This window comes from Equus quagga, chromosome 15 (genome assembly GCF_021613505.1).
Source record: "Equus quagga isolate Etosha38 chromosome 15, UCLA_HA_Equagga_1.0, whole genome shotgun sequence".
Classification (NCBI taxonomy): domain Eukaryota; kingdom Metazoa; phylum Chordata; class Mammalia; order Perissodactyla; family Equidae; genus Equus; species Equus quagga.
Genome location: NC_060281.1, coordinates 56,136,804 through 56,157,937, shown reverse-complemented (window position 1 = coordinate 56,157,937; position 21,134 = coordinate 56,136,804). Strand labels below are relative to the sequence as shown.

The window sequence follows — 21,134 nt, the reverse complement described above, 5'->3', positions numbered from 1 at the left end:
TGTGCTCACCCCAGAGGGCGTCTCTGGGGCTGAAGCTGCGAAAGGCACTGAGCACTCGACTCCACTCCTCCTTGGGACCCCAGAGTTCCTCTGGGCCTGCAAGCCAAGTTGTAACTAGGATTCACGAGTAGAGTGGTGGTGTTTTCGGGGGCTAGTGGGGGGAGTTGTTTTTTGCTTTTTGGCTGTTTTTTGCTTGTTTTGTTTTGCTGCTTTCAGGTTCATGGCAGCCTGACGGAGCATCTAGTTACCCAGCTTGGTGGAAAGCCGAGAGGTCGCAGCTCTTCCGTGTGTGGAGCGCCCAGCTCTGGTTAGCATTTGCCCTGCCCTCCTGCAGTAGCTTCACTGCTGCTGTCCCGGGTTGTGAACATGTACGAGTTGTGCTTGCTGCTTTTAGCGTGTGCCCGCCAGGGAAGAAAGTGTCCTTACCTACAAAGCAGTGAGCAGTCCTGGGCATTAGCTGCATTCGCTCTCCCAGCATCTCGGAAGGACCTCTGGCCTTGGGGAGCAGCCTTGAGGAGTCCCGGGGATGGCTCCCAAGTGGGCTTAAACGCTCCAGTCTCTGCAGCCTGGGGATGGGAATAAACTGCGGATTCTCTGTGGTCAGCTCTCCAGAGGGAGGCAGAGTCTCTAAAGGTGTCGCAAAGATGGAAATCCGCCTCTGACTGGAGCAGGCTTGCTGCAGACAAGCAGTCCTGGAAAAAAGAGAAAATCCTTCAAAGATCTTAACTGTGGAAAACATTTTCATAGCAAAGAATGAACAAGCCTCTATGAGAAGGCAAATGCAGAAAAGGTCTCTGAACAGTTGTATTTTGAGTTTGAAATTTCAGCTGCTTCTATCTGCAAGCCCGAGGGAGGTCCCCCAGCCTCAGTGGGCTCTCTCCAGTCCCACCACCTCCCCAGGAGCCCTCGGCCCTGATGTTGGCACGTGCCAGCTGCTGTCGGTATCCCAGCAAGCAGAGGAGTCTGTTTTCCAGAACTACGTGTTTTGAGGGAGAGAAGCGTCAGAGGAGACATATTGGGGTACTTTGGATATGCTGTTGTAGGCTGGGGGTGGGTGAGGCAGCGCGTGCACCACCCATGCGCGATGGAAACCCACATGTCTCCAAAGGGTAAAGGACGAAAGAAGAAGGCCGCTCAGGGCATGTGAACTGGGGTGGTGCAGGATCCACTTGGGCCCCATGGCTCTTAGGAATGTGCACGGCCAGTGCCTGTGGATGTTCACAGCAGCGGGGTTCCTCCTGGGCGGACGGAGGTGGGTGAGGACCAGGCAGTCTTGGATTTGGTGCTCTGGCCCCTTGGGCTGCTCTTAGTGTTCATGCTTCCCTTCACATCACCTCCTCGAAGCAAGCAAGGAAGGCCCGGAGATCCAGGCCCCCGGAGGAGGCTCGAGGCACCTCCTGACTGCCACCCATTTAGGTGTCCCCAGCTGAGGGCAGGCTGTCACAGAATCTATGCCCTGGATGTGGAAATGGGGTCCACTTTCCTATGGCCTGTTAGGATCTTTCTTGAAGGGATTTTATTTATTTTATTTGCTTATTCTTTTTAAAGATTGGCACCTGCGCCAACATCTGTTGCCAATCTTTTTTTTTCCTTCTTCTTCTCTCCAAAGCCCCCCAGTACCTAGTTGTATATTCTAGTTGCAGGTTCTTCTGGTTGTGCTATGTGGGACGTCGTCTCAGCATGGCTTGATGAGTGGTGCTAGGTCCATGCCCAGGATCCAAACCTGTGAAGCCCTGGGCTGCCGAAGTGGAGCGCCTGAACTTAACCACTCAGCCACGGGGCCAGCCCTTAAAGGGATTTTAGATGCTTTCTGTCACACACGTTTCCAAGACCAGGGGAAAGTGAAAAGTCGTAGACGTGATTGTCAGCACTCTGCTCTAGTTCTGAGGGTCATCGTCTGGCTGTGGCAGCTTGACTGTCCTCTCACAGAAGTGGCCAGGCTGCTCTGGGGCTGCTTTCTGAGCACCACAGGCCACACCGCTGCTAACCAGCCTCTTAGCCTTCCATTAGTCTATTCTGCGTTCTGTGGTGTTGGGTTTTCTTGAAGTAGAAAATGTGAGCAGCGGAATGAAATATCATCCGGAGCCTTCCCTGGGCTCTGGTTAGTATATCTTTCCCATTGCCTTGTTAGAGAGACTTTGACCACATGGAGTCTGGTCTGAGGTCACAGGTTTGAAAGCTGGGAGTAAATTGTTACAACAGACATAGACTTGCATAACTTAGATTCTTTATCCAACACCCATTCCCCCACCAAAAACCAAGATAAAAAATCCCTGCAAACAAATAGAAAGTCAATGAAAATCAACAGTAATAATTCACTCACTCTTTTTTCTTTTCTTTCCTGAATTGAATATTATTCTAAGCCTACGATGCTATACTGTTGGGGGATATATAAGGGTTATACTTTAGCTCCTGCCCTTGATGTTACTGATTTCTTATGGAATAAAACACACATACATGGGGCCAGCCCTGTGGTGTAGTGGTTAAGTTTGTGAGCTCTGCTTCAGTGGCCTGGGGTTTGCCAGTTCAGATACTGGACACATATACACACACCATTCATCAAGTCATGCTGTGGCAGCATCCCATATACAAAATAGAGGAAGATTGGTGCAGATATTAGCTCAGCAACAATTTTTCTCAAGCAAAAAGAGGAAGATGGTGATGGATATTAGCTCAGGGCCAATCTTCCTCACCAAAAACAAAAACAAAAACCCCACATACACATGTTCTTACATAAAACAGTTAGGAAATAACGTGAGACTTTTTTAAGTGCTAAATTGTGTGGCATAGGCAATGTATGCAAAAATGTGCAGAGGTGGGAACAAACTGTATGGATTGGAGTGGTTGGGAGGGGCTGGAGTTAGACTGAGGGATAGGTAAGTTTGGGTCAGGGAGTAGGAGGGTGAAAAGCTGAGTTACATGGCAGAGCATGATCCTACGAAAGCTGCTCTGGCCGGGTGGCCAAAAGTGTCCCCATGCTTTGGTTGCAAGTAGCAGTAAACCCTGACCATGCGGCTTACACAGTAAGGACAAAATTATTTTTTTAATGTAATAGTTAATCGGAATGGCCCCTGGCCGTGGTGATGGAGTAGGGTCCTGCAAGCCTCTGCTATGGCCAGCGTTGTGGAGGGATAAGGAAAAGTGTAGCAAATTCTAGGGGAGGGTGCTAGAGCTAGGGTGCTAGAGAAGCGCTCGGGGGCTCAGACAGCAGCTGTAACAAAGCAGCACAGAAGTGTTTCAATACGCTCACAACCAGTATGGCTGGCCCAGCGTGTACCTGCTGAACATGAGCCCTGAGCAAGGCCCTGTGTTGTCTCCCGCACGCGGAGTTTGGAGGTGGCCCATCCTGGATGGTTAACCAGCAGTTCAAGGTCTTCATCCAGGACCTCGTTCTTTGTGGTATTCTCTGCTGCCACTGTCAGGGCATCACATTCTCATGACAATACCCAGAGTTAGAAAAAAGGACTTTTTTTCTTGTTTTTCTTTTTATCAGCCAAAAATATGTCTATCAGAAGTCTCCCTGCAGATTTGCACATGACCTGCGTTGCTCTGCAGTCACTCGCCTGGGAATGGTTGGGGCTAATTGTGACTCTCCTCTTGGGACTGGGATGGGCCACTTCTCCTGAAGCACAGCCACCACCCAGAGGGGGATGTGTACTTGCACAATCTTGGGGTTCTCTCAGGCGGAAAGAGGAAATGGAGCTGTGTGCCTAGCTGGGTTGCGTGAGGTGAGGTGGAAGCAGCACGGAAGGCCTTCTCCCAGCTAGGCTGCGTGAGGTGAGATGGAATCAGCATGGAAGGCCTTCTCGGGTGGAAAAGATTTGACTTAAGCAGTGAAACCATTAGAGTAATGATGGCGACCATTTAGTGAGCACTTGCTGTGTGTGCTGCCCAAAGACTTTACGGGCATCGTCTCACTGAATTCTCACGGACCCCTGAATGAGGCAGCTGAGCGCCAGAGGCGTTACTGAGCCTGCCCAAGTTACACAGGCGGTGAGTGATGGTGCTGGGCAGATGGGGTAATGGAAGTGACAGTTTCATTTCAGTGGTGTGCGGACCCGATTGGGAGGCAGAGAGGTTGACGGCATGGATACCAGGGAGGAAGCTCTGGAAATAATGTTGCGTGGAGGTGTTCAGGGTCTGGACTGCTGGGAAATGAAATTTCGAGCACATGTTATGTGTGAAGCAGGCAGATGATCTCATTTACCTACTTCATTCTCACAAGAATCCTGTGGGATAGGTATTTTTTTATTGTGGTAAAAAACACATAACATTAAATTTTCCGTCTTAACCATCTTTAAGTACAAGTTCAGTAAAGTATATTTACATTGTTGTGAAACAGATCTCTAGAATTCCTTTATCTTGGAAAACTGAAACCCAGTTCTCACTAAACACGAACCCCCGCTTCCCCTTTCCCCAGCGCTAGGCAACCACCTTCCAGCTTTCTGTTTCTATGATTTTGACTACTTTGGATACTTCATACGAGTAGAATCATACAGTATTTGTCCTTTTATGACTGGCTTATTTTACTTAGCATGAAGTCCTCGAGTTTCATCCATGTTCTAGCATGTGAGAGGATTTATTTTAAAAAGGCTGCATAATTTCCATTGTATGTGTATACCACAAATTCTTTATCCATTCTTCTGTCAATGGACACTTGAGTTGCTTCCAACTTTTGGTTATTATGAATAGTGCTGCTATGAATATGGGCAGACAAATATCTCTTGGAGATCCTGCTTTCAATTCTTTTGGATATATATCCAAAAGTGGGGTTGCTGGATCATATGGTAATTGTATTTTTAATGTTTTGAGGAACCTCCATATTATCTTGTATAATGGCTGTACCATTTGACATTCTCCCCAGCAGTACACTAGGATTCCCATTTCTCTGCATCCTTGCCAATGCTTGTTATTTTGCTAGCAGTCAACCTAATGGGTGTGAAGTGATATCTCATTGTGGTTTTGATTTGCCCTTCTCTTATGATTGGTGGTGTTGAACATCTTTTCATATGTTAGCCATTTGTATGTCTTCTTTGGAAAATTGTCTATTCAAGTCCTTTGCCCAGTTTTTAATCAGGTTGTTTGTATTTTTGTTTTTGAGTTGTAGGAGTTCCTTATATATTCTGGATATTAACCCCTTATCAGGTATATTATTTGCAAACGCTCTCTACCATTCCATAGGGTGCCTTTTCACTTATTGACTGTTTCTGTTGGGTAGATATTTTTATTCTCATTACTGTAATTGAATAAATTAATAATTGAATAAATAGTTCATATAGCTCTCTCCTCAAAAGCACAGTGAGATGCTTAAGAGACTGTCTTGTCTTTGTATCCCTGTCCTCTACAAAGCACCTGCCTGTAGATGTGCTGAATGAGGGGATAGACTGAGCCTCAGAGGTCGTGTGGCTTTCTCAAAGTCACACCACTACCAAGAGGCAGCATCAGAATTTGAATTCAGGGCCTTTGGATCCAACATCGGTTTTCTTTCTACTCTACCAGTGCTTCGCAAACACTCTCAAATGTCTCCGTAGTCCAAAAGCCTGAGTCTGACCTTTGATTTCATGGGCGAATGATGCCCAGTCCCAACCATTTTCATGGTTAAATCTGGTGACGCTTCTCACTAGTAATCTGCTACGGGAGTTAGCAAATATTACTAAAACACGATATTCATAAACCAAAATAAGCATATCATTCGAGGTTCCTGAGGACTCTGCATTCACATTCATGTTTCTCTGAAGAAGTCTGGCCGCCACTCGGTGCTTGGCAAAGTTACGAGGTTCCTTCTGCAGATAAACGCGTAGGTAGGTGGGCCAGGAACTGTGGAAACAGTCTGACATTGTCTAGTAGAGTTGAAATTAGCATACTGGTGACTCACCACGCCCACTACTGTGTGTATCCCTTGGACCTGTGCTGTCCAATATGGTAGCCTCTGGGCTACACGTGACTATTTAAATTTAAATTAAGTAAAGTTAAATAAACAAAAATTAAGTTCCTCAGTTGCACTGTCACATTTCAAATGTTCACTAGCAACATGTGGCTGTTGGCCACTGTGTTGGCCAACACAGATGTAGAATATTTCCATCATTGCAGAAAGTTCTACCAGATAGCACTGCCATAGAGAAGCTTGTGCACATGTGCACGTGGAGCCATATACAATGACCTTCATAGGCCCATTGCCTGTAATCACCCCAATCTAGAAACAGTGTAAGTGTCCATCAGCGGTACAATGGGGAAAGCAGCTTATTCACATGATGAAATACTGTGCAAATGCAAATGAACAAAGAGAGGTGCGTGCAAGAAACTGGATGCATCTCACATGTGTAAGATTGAGCAAAAGAAGTGAGACATGAAAGAATATAGACAGACATCCCAGTCTCATAAAGTTTAAAGCCATGCAAAACTCTACGATATTTTTTAGTATACTACGGTAAACTAACAAAGCAAGAAAATGATTACCCCAAAGGTTAGGATAATGTTAGGATAGCGGCCCCTTTCCATGTGTTCTTCTTAGAGGCCTACGCTGGTGGTTTCGTGAAGAAAAGATTTGGTTCTCTTAGACTACTGAGAAGGAAAATAGAAAGACAGTGACTGTCTGCGTTAACCAATGCATCCCTGTGAAGACTCGGCTAAGCTAGTGCTATGGACTGACTGACTGTGCCCCAGTTCATATGTTGAAGCCTAACCCCCAGTGTGATGGTGTCGGCAGGTGGGGGCTTGGGGAGGTGGTCAGGTCCTGAGAGTGGAGATCTAATTAATAGGATTAGTGCCCTTACAAAAGAGACCCCGGTGAGCCTCCTGGCCCCTTCTGCCATGTGAGGACACAGAGAGAAGATGGCCACGTCTGTGGATCAGGAAGCAGGACCTCAGCAGACAGTGAATCTTGGTCTTGGACTTCCCCACCTCCAGAACTGTGAGAAGTAAACTTTTGTTGCCTATAAGCCACCCTGTGTAGGGGCTCCTGTTATAGCAGCCCAAATGGATTAAGACAGGGAGCTATTAGTGTTGGGAATTATTTGACTTATTGTTTAAGTGAGTGTGGTATAATTTACCGTTTCCTCCTGACAGGGTGATTTTAAAAGTTTACAGGATTATAGCCATTTTATATTCCACTTAAAAATAAAATCCCATTTATTTACTTCCAGTGGTAAAAGTTTTGACTTATTTCCTATTGCTAGTCATTTGGGGCAGGAAGAAGAGGACAGGTAGGCACTGGTAAATAAATGTTGTTGAGAGTTGTTGACAGATCAAAGATGCTAGAAACAATAGTCAGTGCTTCGGCCATCCGACACTGTGTTGTCCATTCTGCACAGATTTATGGAGGGATGTATGTGCTGCTTTGCCTTGGAGGGTGTCTCTGTCCCAAGGTGACAGCCACCTGGAGATGTGGCCCAGGTCCAGCTTGAAAAGGTCAGCAAGCCTTGACCAGATGCTTCAAAGTTTGCAGGCGACCCGGTTCAGCCCAGCATGATTCTAGGATGGAAAGTTGTGTTATTTCAGTTAGCATTCAGTTTCTGGATAAATGCCTTGTCTATAACTCTTACCTAGACCAAAATGTTGGTGAGTGTGTGACTTGGTCATTTTGGGAAGGAAAAGCTTCAGATCGCCTTTAGTAACATGCGGCTCAGCGTTGCTAAGAAACCTCCAACCAGGTCAATTTTGTCCAGCAGGGGATCCTACCCGAGCCCACGCCCCCCTCGAATTCTTGGAGCTGCCTCCTTTTGGCTGAGTCCGTGATTAATCCACTCCAGAACACACCAAAAGCCAGCCAGGCCCTGCAGCCTGACTCAGAGGTCAGCCCCTCACCGTCTGCACTCCCACCCCTGACAGCCAGGAAGGAATGCATTTCCAAGACTCCGTGTGTTTGGACTGAGAGCAACCTTATCTGTCCCCTCTGCCTTCCGTGTGATCTCCAGTGGAATTGATCCCTTTTCCAAAGTACAAGTTCCCTGAGAATTAAGCAGTATTCTCGATATCTTTTCCCATGCCTTGGCCATCACTTCTTGAATCATTTTCTATCGTAAGAAAGTGGAGTTTTTTGGTTATTTCTCTTCCTGTGTCTCTTGGGTATTCTTTAATAATTATCGCTTATGTGGGCCTGTAGGGAACACAGATCTTGTCATCAAGTGATGAAACTTACCTGGAAACAACAAGGACACTTGGCACTTGGGCTCACATATGGAATGCTAATGTTTCAGAGACGAGAGTAGCCTTATAAATTTGTGGAGCGGGCTTTAAGTCTTCAGAAATCAGGTCTGGACGTGGGAAGGCAGACGAACTCCCGAACTGGCGCTTGTTCTTACAGTTCAGGAGGCAGCCTCGGGTTTAAGGGAGAAGGAAGAAGACCAGCCTACGGTTTCTCAGTCTTGTTCTGGGAGCAACTTGTCTGAGAAATAGACCCAAGTGCCAGGTGTGTGTCTGTGGGGTGTGGGGGCGGGAGGCAGCCTGGGAGGGGAAGGAGGGAGGCCATGCATGTACAGAAAGGACAGGCAGTAACAGGATGGCTAGGTCAGGTGGTTTTACCACATCTCTGAGCTAAGAGGAAGGTGGGGTGTGAGGATAGGAGGCCATCAATCCAAACCCCGGGTTGACGTGTGAGCCTTGAGGATAATCTGTTCATCTAAAGGAAAAAAAGAAAGGCTGTGCTTCCCTATGGTTCGTGGCGTGGCTAGTTCGCTTGCTGTGAGGTTCCTCAAAGAAAGGTTGGTCAAAGACTTAATATCCCAAATGCTGGCTGAGAGACTCGCAGTTCAAAGGGCCTCCTGGCCCCTCTAACTCTTTGATTCCAAAAATTAGTTTTTACCTTGATTAGGACAAGAGATTTGGGGGAAGTTTTCTTACAGGGCTGAGAATTTCTAAGGGCTATTTAATTTTATGTATGTTCTGAAATATGAAACAATGGCCTTGACAAAGACGTCTTTCAGTTCTGTAAAAAGCATTGATAGAAAGTATGCTGCATTTACACCTGACTTGCCTTTTCTACAGATAGTTCATGTAATTATCATTCTTTCAAAAATGTGTCATGAACTTCTACAGAAGTTGAATAATTTCACCTGTTTAAGGTGAAGAATTTGACTCGCTTTTTTTGTATTAGCCTAAAATCACGTTTGCCAGAGGATTCTATTTCTTGGCTTTAAAAAAATTGTCTAGGGGCCGGCCCGGTGGTGCAGCGGTTAAGTTCACATGTTCTGCTTCAGTGGCCTGGTATTCACCAGTGCAGATCCCGGGTGTGGACGTGGCACCACTTGGCAAGCCATGCTGTGGCAGGCGTCCCACATATAAAGTAGAGGAAGATGGGCACAGATGTTAGCTCAGGGCCTGTCTTTCTCAGCAGAAAGAGGAGGATTGGCGGCAGATGTTAGCTCAGGGCTAATCTTCCTCAAAAAAATAAAATTGTCTAGGGACTGGCTCAGTGGTATAGTAGCTAAGTTTGCACATTCTGCTTCTGCAGCCTGCGGTTCTCAGGCCTGGATCCTGGGCGTGGACCTAGCACCACTAGTCAAGCCACGCTGTGCAGGCATCCCACGTAAAATAGAGGAAGATTGGCACAGATGTTAGCTCAGGGCCAATCTTCACACACACACACAAATTATGTAAACTTTGTAGTAATAAGTTGCTTAGTTTGGAATAGACTTTTTTCCTCTTTCAAATAAATCCCATATTTCCTTTTTTTTAGGTAGCTTTTTTTTTTTCGGTGAGGAAGATTGGCTCCGAGCTAACATCTGTTGCCAATCTTCCTCTTTTTTTTCCACTCCAAAGCCTCAGTACATAGTTGTATATCCTAGTTGTAAATCCTTCTATTTCTTCTGTGTCAGATTCCACCACAGCATGGCTTGATGAGTGGTGTGTAGGTCCATACCCAGGATCTGAAAGGGCTGCTGAAGCAGAGCATGCAAACTTAACCACTGTGCCACTGGACCAGCCCCAAAATCCTATATTTCTTTGTTTTAATTTTTGTCAAATGCATTATTTTTAAAAGCCAACTAAATCAAGTTAAATAAAAAATAGTCTTAGGTAAACTTGTCTTCCCCATGTCCCTTCTTCCCAGTTTCCCCTTCGCTAGTGTCAGCTGTGTTCTTCTAGTTGATTCTTTTGGTATTTACCTCCCTATCTCCCATTAACAAGCTTGTGTTGCTATTGCTTTATTTTTCAGGCTAAGGTGTTAGTTATTTTCCTTCTTCTATAGAAGATGAGGGTTTAGCTCTTGTTCCTGCCTCAGCACCACCTCCCCCCACACCCTTCCTCCTCCCCATCCTCCCCATACAGTTATATTGTACATCACTTTCAGTGTTGATGCTAGTGGGAGTATCAGCTGCTCAGAGCAGAGCCTGAGCCATTATTTTTCTTTCCTAACAACTGGCTTTTTAATTGTGTGTGGCTATGACTAATTCGATCCCAAACTCTCTGCTAATTGTCTAGATCCCTTGCCAAAATGCTCATTTTCATCAAACATCCTATCAATTTCATTTTCATGAAAGCTCTCTGGTCTGGTTGCCCTGTGCATCCTGGGGTTTCCCTTCACCATCTCATGGGGTTCCCTTCACCTCTCTTCTATATGGGATCTCCAGTTCCCTGAATTTTTTTTTTTTCATTTTTTGCTGAGGAAGATTCGCCCTGAGCTAACATCTATTGTGAATTCTCCTCTTTTTATGCTTGAGGAAGATTAGCCCCGAGCTAACATCTGTGCCAGTCTGCCTCTATTTTGTAGGTGGGTTGCCATCACAGCATGGCCACCGACAAGTGGTACCCAGGATCCAAACCTGTGAACCTGGGCTGCCGAAGTGGAGCATGTGGAACTTCACCACCACACCACCGGGCCAGCCCCTCCCTGACATTTTTTGTTTCTACGTTTTTGCTCTGGGAGACTTCCAATTTTATCTTGAACTTTTGATTTCTGAAAAGTCTTAATTTCCAGTAGCTCTTTTTTAATTCTCTGAATGCAACTTTTTAATATTATCCCATTCTTCTTTCATGAATACACCCTCTTCTCTCTTATATCTCTGAAATATATATATATTTTTAAATGCTGTTTTGAGGCCCTGACTGGGGGCCGGTCAGTTCTCTTTCTTACTGCCTGAGTGGGTTCTGGAAGTTATCTTCTCCTTGCAGTGTCCTAGTCTCTCCAAGTTGCTTCTCCCCCGACCTCCACCCCTACTCTGTTTTGTTGAGGCTTTCCTCAAATGTCTGTTAACCCTTGGTGGTCTGCTCACAGTTAAGAACTGGGACTAAGCGCTTGGTTGGGCCTGCTGAGAACACAGATAGGGCTTGTTGACTGAAGACAACATTTTAGGGTGATCTGGATGGGCCCTTTGATGGGGAGCTGCTAAATTGGTATCTTTAGGTCTTTCTTTTGGACTGCTCAGGTTAGGCGTGTGTGCCCTCCAGCATGCACACCACACTCACACACACACACACACACACACACATACATGCATGCACACAGGATAGCCCAGCATCCCGCTGGGAGGTGAGAGCCTGGCTGCCAGCATCTGGAAGCCTGGTGCAGGGGGAAGCCTTAACCGCCTCTTTCCTCAGTGCATAAACACTCACGCCATCCTCCCGCTCAGTATTCTCCTCACTCTCCCTGTGCCCAGTGCCTGGTAAGCCGCTCCTTCACCTTCCCCTGAGAATAGAGCTCCCACCCTCTGGGGTCGTGGAGGATGGGCAGTCGTGGAGTCGGGGAGGGGTCCATGGATTTAACCGCTTCTCAAACAGCTTTCACCCCAGACCTCCCTAGGATGAAAGTCACAGCTCCTGTGCCCCTGGTTCCTGAGATGCCTGGGGCTGCCCTTCATGAGTCTCCTAAGGATCCCGAGGTGTAAATCAGGTTGTTTTCAGCCTTCCCCGTTAATTCAGCCAAGTCACTACCACCGCTCCATCTGTCTTCCAGCTTCCAAGCTTCATTTTGTCTCCTCTCTCAGTCTCCCTGTCCCTGCGCTGGTTTTGTTTTTGTCTTGCTTTGTGCATTTCAGGAGGCAATGAAATTAGATGTGTGCTTATCACATATCTTCACCCAGAACTACATGGCATATTCTAACAATTCTTTAATTTAGTTAAGGATAAACAAACATTGCAGAAATAGCCTAGAAATCTTTTATTTCATTGGTGCGAGCAGGTAAGAGAAAGGGAAATTATTATATTTAGATGTGACAAACAAATGGCGAGCAATAGGATATTGGAGCATGTGAGGAAGCCATTTGGTGTAAACCTAATTCGGCCTGACTTTGTTTTTCCAAAAGGGCTTGACATTGCCGTTGAGCATGCATGGTATATCTGCTTTAAACATTTGCTGTGTCCCACAGACAAGAACAAATGGCCTTAAGATAAAGGTGCAACTTCCCCCACAGTGGCATTTCCTTAAGGATGAGCATCTCTCCCTAGGCCAGGAACTGATTGCTGTGCCCACCTGTGACCACCCAGCTTGAGACAACAGACCTGCTACCTGCTGTGTGAGGAGCTGTGCTGTACTGGCTGGGCAATCTCGTGACTGTTGTAAAAGGGGCATTCCTATCATATGTGATGTGTGCTCTTTGTTCCAACAGGGTATATAACCACTCTGTACACCCCACTTCTTTGGTGCCCGCCCTTCCTTTGGGAAGGAAGGCCCCAGGCTAGCCTACTCCTCAGATCTGGTTCATAATAGACTCACCCTAATTTTCATTTATAGATTGGTTATGGATTATTTTCATCAACAGATGAATGCCTAATTCTTTTATCTCCATTTCTCTCGAGAATCTTTTCGAGCAGGCCAAGGAAGGTAAAGGAGAGGCGGTATGGAATCATAGATCAGTGGCTTTTTCTGGTCTCTCTCTTTTAATTGGTAAAGCTTTAAAGAGCCTACATATCTTCACTTATGACAATGAAAAAAAGAATCCAAGAGGACAGGATTCCTTGGGGATCAGGGGGACCAGGAGAGTTTTATCACCCATATTTGGAATTGCTAGCACATGGTGATAATGAAAAGCAGAGGGAGTTGTCATTGCTTTTTACAGTTCGCTGGCACATGGTGATCATGAAAAGCAGAGGGAGTTGTCATTGCTTTTTACAGTCCTTAAAATCGGCACAGAAAAAGCCGTCCCTTGTTATCTGTGCCCAAGCTGATGGCTCCCTCCCCTAAGTACACCACTGCCTGGTGGTTTTTTCGTTTTTTGTTTTTGAGGAAGATTAGCCCTGAGCTAACATCTGCCGCCAATCCTCCTCTTTCTGCTGAGGAAGACTGGCCCTGAGCTAACGCACATGCCCATCTTCCTCTACTTCATATGTGGGATGCCTACCACAGCATGGCTTCCCAGGCAGTGCATAGGTCCCCACCCGGGATCCGAACCAGTGAACCCAAGGCCACCAAAGCAAAATGTGCGAACTTAACCACTGCACCACCTGGCTAGCCCCTGCCTGGTGGTTTTAGTTGAGGATCCTAGGAAAACAAGGCTTGTATTTGTGGGTGACTGGAATTGGCCAACCCAAAATCTGTCTCTTTGGCATGAGGATTATTTTGGGCTGGTTACTTTTAAAAACTGCAGTCATGACAGAAACTCTGAAAAGTGGAAGTTACCCTTTGTAAGAGACGTTTACATTTGTAAGGGAAATCTCCATCTGTAAAGGTGTCTCCCTCTCTGTACCAGGAAGAAGGGAGAATGACCTTATCTCTAAAAACTCTTATCAGCGTGGAAGGGAAAGACTTAAATCTGTGTAATAACCTTACTGTTGTTTACTGTGCTTTTCTGGTCATCTCCTATAATTGACTCCCCCAACCCCAACGTCCTCCTGTGTAGCTGAAGATGGTATTTAAGATGAGAACCTCTGCCATTTTGGTGAGGTGCTGAGTCTTCCTGAGTCTCTCCCATGTATACATGTTATAAAGCTTTGTTTAATTTTTTCCTGTTACTCTGTGTCATGTGAATTTAATTTGTAGCCTGGTCAGAAGGACCCAGAGTGGGTAGAGGGAATGTCTTCTTCCCTACACAGTGATGACGTGGAGATTTTAGACTTCAGGCAGAAAATGGAAAGTTTCTGGGTTTCAGAAATTGTAAAACTTCAGAAACTGAAAACTGTAGTCCCTTCATATTATACCACTTCTATAAAATTCCATATGAGGAAAGAATGGGTTTTCTCATATTCATCTTCATGCATTTGATAGTCATGCCTTTGATAAATATTTATTAAGAACCAATTATGTGCCAGCCCTGTGCTAGGAGTTGAGGGATGCAAAGCTCTTTAAGACTTTCCTTAAGAAGTTAGTCTGTAGTCTAGCCAGAGACAGAGAGACATCTTTTTTAAAAAATGCAATATAGGTACAATGCAATAAGTGATATAGTGGGGGTTTTCTTGACTACAAGGTACAGAGGAGTCCCAAAGGAGGATGGAATTGATTTTGCCTGGGAGCATAAGGAAGCCTTCAGTTGGAGAGGGCATCCACCAAGCAGAATAGCACGGGCAGAGAATTTTGGGGACACCTTTGGGGAAGTGAAATCATTATGGCTGGTTCAAGAATAGGATGAGTGTGGGGCCAAGGTCTTAAAGGAATTTGGAGCTGATTTTTTAGGCAAGTGATTTGCACAATCAGGTCCATGGCAGGCCTCACTGCCTATGATGCCTTGGAAACTCTGGCTCTGCCTTTCTTGGGTCCTCTGCATCTCTATTTTTTAACAGCTCTCAGGTCTATTAACTGATAACCTACCCTGCTATCAGTTCCCCTACATTTAACCCAGCATATATGGGGTTAAAAGCAAAGGCACCTGTCCCCTTCCCCTGCTTCTTTAGTTATATTCATATGCAAATATCAGTTTCTTTAACTTTGTATCCCTGAGCTTCAGGCAAATAGAAGTTACACATTGTTCAAGCCCATGTGGCCTTGCACTGGGCTCACACTAAACATGTGACTGATTGCAGGTCCTTGAAGTTTATGACAGGGAAACTGATGTCCAGAGAATATCAAGAAACTGAAGCTTCCCAGACCCCAACTTCTCAGTTTCCTGGTGCCAGAATCCACCATCTATCATGGAGACAGACAACCAAGGACACTCATCAGCAGATTCCCTTATCTCGCCACCCCCTTTCCTGCAAACCACCTCACAGGGCCAGTGGGAAAGTGCCAACTAGCAAGCCACATGCTCCTCCTCCCCTACCTAAAACCCCAAATAAAATCCCCTGCCTTTTTCCCTTCAAGGAGGTAGATCTGAGTTTTTTAGCCCCCATCTCCTCATCTGGCTGCCTTTCGATAATAAAAGCCCCTTTCCTTACCATTTTTTTATTTTGGCCCCTCCTAGGAAGCAGACCAATAGCTGCCTAGGTGACTTGCCCTAGGGACTGTCCCCAGTGCTTTCTGTCTGACCTGGCACTGCTGGCCCTAGGCACATTGTTCTTGTGGCAAGGAAAGAGGCTCTAGATTTGTTGTTTGTTTTGCTTCTAGTGAGTTGATGGTCTCAATCTGGAGTAGGTGAGTCTCCTCGGCCAGGCCTGCCATGAGCTCCCTGTCTCTTGTAGGGGAAATCCCAGGGGGATATCCCATCTGAGTCTGGGCACTAACTGACAGGAGACATAGTGGAGGACTACCTGGAATCTGTTGGGTGCACCTGTCTGTTCTGTTTGGGATCCTGTCTGTGTCTGTGTGTCTGTCCATCTCTGCATATTGGAATGGAGAATGCACTGTGTGTCCCCAAGCAGAGCCCACTGGGGCTAAATCTAAGTAGATGGTCAGACAATGTTAGTTAAACATTGGAAGGGAAGTCAGTAGGGTTGCTGGAGCCCACCCCACATGAGATAAAAACTAGAGCCTAGGGGCCGGCCCCGTGGCTGAGTGGTTAAGTTTGCACACTCTGCTTCACCGGTTCGAATCCTGGGCGCGGACATGGCACTGCTTGTCAGGCCATGCTGAGGCGGCATCCCACATGCCACAACTAGAAGAACCCACAACTAAAAAAAAATATGCAACTATGTACTGGGGGGCTTTGGGAGAAAAAGAAAAAATTTTAAAAAATAAAAAAACTAGAGGCTAGTATCAGGTGCTAAAAAGATAATAAAGGCCACCCCGCTAAGATAGATAAATTGGTCTAGAGTTAAATTGCACACTTAAAAAGAGGACCGTTGTTAAATGCCTTGTGCAGACTTTTAAAGGTGTGCATTGTCCTAAAGTATTTTTTTTAAGATTTTTTTTTCCTTTTTCTCCCCAAAGCCCCCAGGTACATAGTTGTGTGTTCTTAGTTGTGGGTCCTTCTAGTTGTGGCATATGGGATGCCGCCTCAGCATGGCCCAACAAGCGGTGCCATGTCCGTGCCCAGGATTTGAACCAACGAAACCCTGGGCCGCCTGTAGCAGAGCGCAAGAACTTAATCACTCAGCCACGGGCCTGGCCCCTGTCCTAAAGTTTTAAAATGATAACTCTAGAGTCTTTGTGTGTATGTGTATGTTACATATCTGTGATATTTTATCTCCTGATGGAAAGCTCTGTTTAATTGGCTTAAAGTAAGCATTCACATAAATTATTTCTAAATGTAATAGAAACTAACCCAAATGTCTTTCAAATTAACATAATATAAAATGGTCTTTGGTAAATAAAAGCTTAAGTTTATTGGTTTGATTAAAATAGACATGTCCTCAAGTTATCAGCCTTAGATATGATGCAGACGTGCAGCCTGGATTTACTAGTCAAATAAGCTCATGTTACCCCTGTTACAATTTTGTCAGCAAAATAATAGCTTAAAGTGATAGTTAATTTTGTCTAATGTCTCACGAAGTTTTTGAGAGGAATCTAAACATAATTGTTGGGAACAAATGATTTAGATAAATGAAAATGGGTAAGAGTTTTTGGGTATAATAATTACGTTTTATGGTATATATGCTTGAAAAATAGCTTCTAAAATCTTTTTTGGTAACTTGAAACTTTAGAGTTTTACTATATTGACTTAAATGATAAAAATTTGTTGAGGGGGCTGGCTCCGTGGCCAAGTGGTTAAGTTCGCGTGCTCCGCTGCGGCGGCCCAGGGTTCAGATCCTGGGTGTGGACATGGCACCGCTCGTCAGGCCACATTGAGGCGGCGTCCCACGTCCCACAACTAGAAGGACCTGCAACTAAGATATACAACTATGTATGGGGGGGGGGGGGGGGGGGAAGATAAAGCAGAAAAAAAAAAAAGAAGATTGGCAACAGTTGTTAGCTCAGGTGCCAATCTTAGGAAAAAAAAGAAAAAAGAACGGAAATTCCTTTAAAAAAAATTTGTTGAGTATCTAGGTCATTTCCACATAGGATTACATATTAGAAATTGATTACTAAGCATAGATTTGTCTGCCTTTGCTTTCTTAGCTCAGAGAAACAAAGATGTTAAGTTTATTGAAAAACATGTTTTGTGCATGCTGAAAAATTTTCTATGAGAAAACCTGTTTCTAAAAAGTCTGTATACAAGGAAAGTAAAAATGTATGTTTTCAGTAAAGAAGGTATAAAGAATAGAAATATTTTTGTTTGTTTTGTTAAGAAAGATAAATTTGTCCTAAAGTACTAGGAAAGAAGAAAGAAAACAAAGACTTGGGACAAATTCTGAATGTAAAAAGAAAGTTATAAAAGGTTTATGGAGGAAGAACCTTGAGGAAAGAGTTTATGCATGGTCAAGTTGGCTAAGATCAAAATGAATTTAATTAAATAAATGAGTTTTAATATAAAGAGTAAGTTGGTACAAAAATTAGAATTTAGTTTTCTCTCTCTTTTTTTTTTTTTAAAGATTTTGTTTTTCCTTTTTCTCCTCAAATCCCCCCAGCACATAGCTGTATATTTTTAGTTGTGGGTCCTTCCAGTTGTGGCATGTGGGACGCCACCTCAGCATGGCTTGATAAGCCGTGACATGTCCACGCCCAGGATCTAGACCGGTGAAACCCTGGGCCATGGAAGAGGAGCGAGCGAACTCAACCACTCAGCCATGGAGCTGGCCCCTGGTTTTCTCTCTTAAAAGGATACTTTTCTTGAACTTTTATTCTGTTCTTGATAAAGAGGTTATAAAATGTTTTTCTTCATTTTTGAGTAAGTGTACTGAGAAGACAGAAAATCTATGTTTTGGTTAAAATAATTTCCTATGTTCAAAAAAGACAGGTCTCTCTATTAAGGTTTTTTGTTTTTTGACTGTTTCTGTTTGTCACCTTGATTGAATGGATAACTAAACATTGTTTCCTATTTGAGCAAGTATTTTAAAACCTTTTGGTATTTTTGACAAACTTCCTCCCAAAGCAGGCTCAAATTAAGCCCCTTTGAAATTTTATATGGCTGTCCTTTTCAGGTTTCTTCTTTCTCAGGCAAGTCACCTGAGGCCCTAGAGGATGTTACACTTGTGACTTACGTTAAATCGCTAAGTGCCATACTAACATCTATTCATGAGTTTTTTCTAACAAGTCAACATACCCCTCTGATGTGCCTTTACATCCCTTCCATCCTGGTGACCAAGTGCTACTGAAGACCTGGAGGGAACAGCACCTGAGAACCAACTGGCAGCGAGATGGACAGGCCCTTTTGACGTACTGCTAACCACACACTCATCCGTCAGACTCGCTGGAGTGAAACCGTGGGTGCACCACTCTGGAATAGAAGTGGCTCCAATCCCACAGGAGAGTACACCTCTTGACAGACAAGTTGACTGGCCTCTTGACTGGCAGGTTGAACCCATTGGAAAGCTAAAATATGTATTCAAGAAGAAGCCTTAGTCTTTTATGCTCACTTTCTTTCCTTGTTATCACCCTAGCCTGGGAAGACAATGCTTCGATCCGCATCACCCAGGCTATGGCATCCACGACCAGTGTCACAGACTGCTGGATCTGCCATCCCAAGCCCTCTTCCAATCTTGGACATGGGACCATTTGGTGCAGCCTGTATGTAACTTTTCCCAGCCGCCCCCAAGCTGGACCAAAAGACTGGTAAAGAGTTATCGATCAGATCAGGATAGCTCCATTTCCCACTGAAAAACAGGGAACTATTCCCTGCCTCACCATTCCCTTAAAAAGGGAATATCATAAATATGTTATGTCCCCTCCAGTAAATAATGCACTGCCCTTATGTATAACCACCCTGATCGAAATTCCTACATATGAGTTTGGCCATCAAGAACTAAGGGACTCCTCACTGTCCCTTTCAAACAAAAGATCTCACCCATGGACCTTCACATCGGTCACTAAGGAACCCCAGATTATTCAACAAAAAAAGGTACTCTATGTTATGCGTGGTGACACCGTCACCTTGCATTGCATTTTAAGTTCTTTGTTTCCTGTGGGTCCCATTGTGTGGTTTAGGGAAACTGAAACCAACTGGGAACTATTCTTCCACTTTAATGGGCACCGAGCCCTGCCCGGTGGAATTCCTGCTGGTGACGCTTACTTCTTTGGATGTAGTCTTCAGCCCTGGTGGGGAGTAGCTGCCCATGAGGATGTTCTCTGAGATTTATCCCACAGCCTTGAAATTATGGCTAATGAAACTGCTAACTCTCTTAGTAACTTAGAAACTTCTCTCGACTCTTTAGCTAAGGTGGTTTTAGATAACAGAACAGCTCTGGATTACCTCGTGCTGAACAAGGCGGTGTATGCGTGGCGGCTGTCACCACCTGCTGCACCTGCGTCAATACTTCTCATGTGGAAGCCAGCATTCATCAAATACGGGAACGAGCCCCTGGATACATGCCACTGTAGACCATTAAATCCCTTTTCTCTTGGATCCAGGTGACTGGTTTACTCACCTCTTCTCTTAGATACCAGCTGGGTATCGATCCTTGTTGGCATAATAAAAGGGGGCCTCCCCTTACTAAGTCTCTCGATATACTGAGTTATTAGATTGGGAGTGAAATGTATATCTACCTTGACCACCAAGGTTTCCGGGTCAGTAGCACCACAAACCGCCCCCCCCCCCCCCCCCCCCCCCCCCCCCCCCCCGGGCTCATTTTAAGAAGAGAGTGACTCTCGTCCATGCTATGGTCCCCTTATGTCACCCTGATCCAGCAGGAAGTAGCCAGGTAGCCAGATTGAACATGGTGGCCCTATTCCCTACACAAACATATGATTATGCCCGGGGTATAACTGACAGGGGGAAATTGTTGGTGACACTGAGTCAGTTAAAACCGGCCCAGTTGAAAGTTAGCATAAGAGAAGCCATCTTGTAGAAGGAAGCCATGTTGTAACTATGTATGACCCTGACTCACCAGCCCCCTTTAGAAGTACTTTAGTTGCGCACAGCCTAGGTGATTGAGCACCCGTCTCGGTGAAGATGTGCATGCTCTGTTAGTTTTGTGGCCCTTGCTTATGCATATACCTCCCTGCTGCTATAAGGCAATAACTGTGTTCTTTAAGTTTTCCTCAGGAATGTAACGACCTCTGGGAAGAAAATGCTATGCTGGTATCCATCACTGGTGACAGGAGAAAGAGATGATATGGTGTCTCAAGGTCTGCCGCAGCAGATGGTCGACATTCCAAGACCCCTCCCTCCCTTTTAGCCCGTTTGCCTTATATAACAGCCTGAAGATTTTGTAGTTTTGAGATGGTTCTTTTGGACATTAGTCCCCCATCATCTACCTTGCTGGCAAGCTGTAATAAAGCCCTTTCTCTCCTACCGCCTTGCCTCTGGACTGTTGCCTTGTCTTTCGGTGAACACACGACCCCCCTTGGGTGGTCATTAAGCACATTTAGAAACCACTGCTTTAGGCAGCGCAGTTCCACTGAAGGAATATACGTAGAGAGAGAACATCAACAGATTGGCATTTTAGAAATATGCCTTTGGCCAAAATGTGGGGATTGGGCTGGGCAAGAGATTGGAGACAGAGAAGCCACTTGGAGGCTAATGAGAGAGAAAGTGGGGCCTGAACTAAGGCGGTGGTAGTTGGCATGGGAAGGGTTAGACTTGACAGCATATAGCTGTAGCCGTAGAGAAGAGGTGTCTTGATGACACCCAGGTTTCTGGCTCCAACGGTAGCAGAGTAAGCAGTGGTGCAACTCATGAGGATGGGAGATGTGGAGAGGACTAGGCTGGGGAGAGAGAGGGAGATACGTTGGGGGCATAATGAGTGATGCTCTCAGCAGGCAAGTGTGTTCCTGGATGTGGAGATTTGGGGGTTGCCCCTTGGGGAAGGAAGGCATTTGACCCTGTAGGAACAAATGAGTTGCTCCGGCAGAGTGTGAG

The 21,134-nt window shown here is 45.3% G+C and overlaps 1 protein-coding gene across 2 annotated transcripts; it reads left to right on the top strand.

The window, feature by feature from the left end:
• Positions 1 to 8,577: 8,577 nt before the first annotated feature.
• LOC124226893 (uncharacterized) lies at positions 8,578 to 20,547 on the top strand. 2 transcript variants are annotated; one of them, XM_046640688.1, is made up of 5 exons: positions 8,578 to 8,699; positions 18,424 to 18,631; positions 18,718 to 18,844; positions 19,489 to 19,684; positions 20,319 to 20,547. In XM_046640688.1, exons 1-5 carry the CDS (start codon positions 8,650 to 8,652, stop codon positions 20,449 to 20,451), a joined length of 714 nt encoding a protein of 237 aa, XP_046496644.1. In that variant the 5' UTR covers positions 8,578 to 8,649; the 3' UTR covers positions 20,452 to 20,547. The 2 variants fall into 2 exon arrangements, with proteins under 2 accessions (XP_046496644.1, XP_046496645.1); XM_046640689.1 differs by having other exon boundaries at positions 20,309 to 20,547.
• Positions 20,548 to 21,134: the final 587 nt, after the last annotated feature.

Coding starts and splice junctions, on each gene's coding strand:
- LOC124226893 (XM_046640688.1), top strand. CDS start 8,650: ATGGTTCGTGGCGTGGCTAGTTCGCTTGCTGTGAGGTTCCTCAAAGAA. Junction 18,845..19,488: donor GGGACCATTTGGTGCAGCCT/GTATGTAACTTT, acceptor TCGACTCTTTAG/CTAAGGTGGTTTTAGATAAC. Junction 19,685..20,318: donor CCCTTTTCTCTTGGATCCAG/GTGACTGGTTTA, acceptor AGTTTTCCTCAG/GAATGTAACGACCTCTGGGA.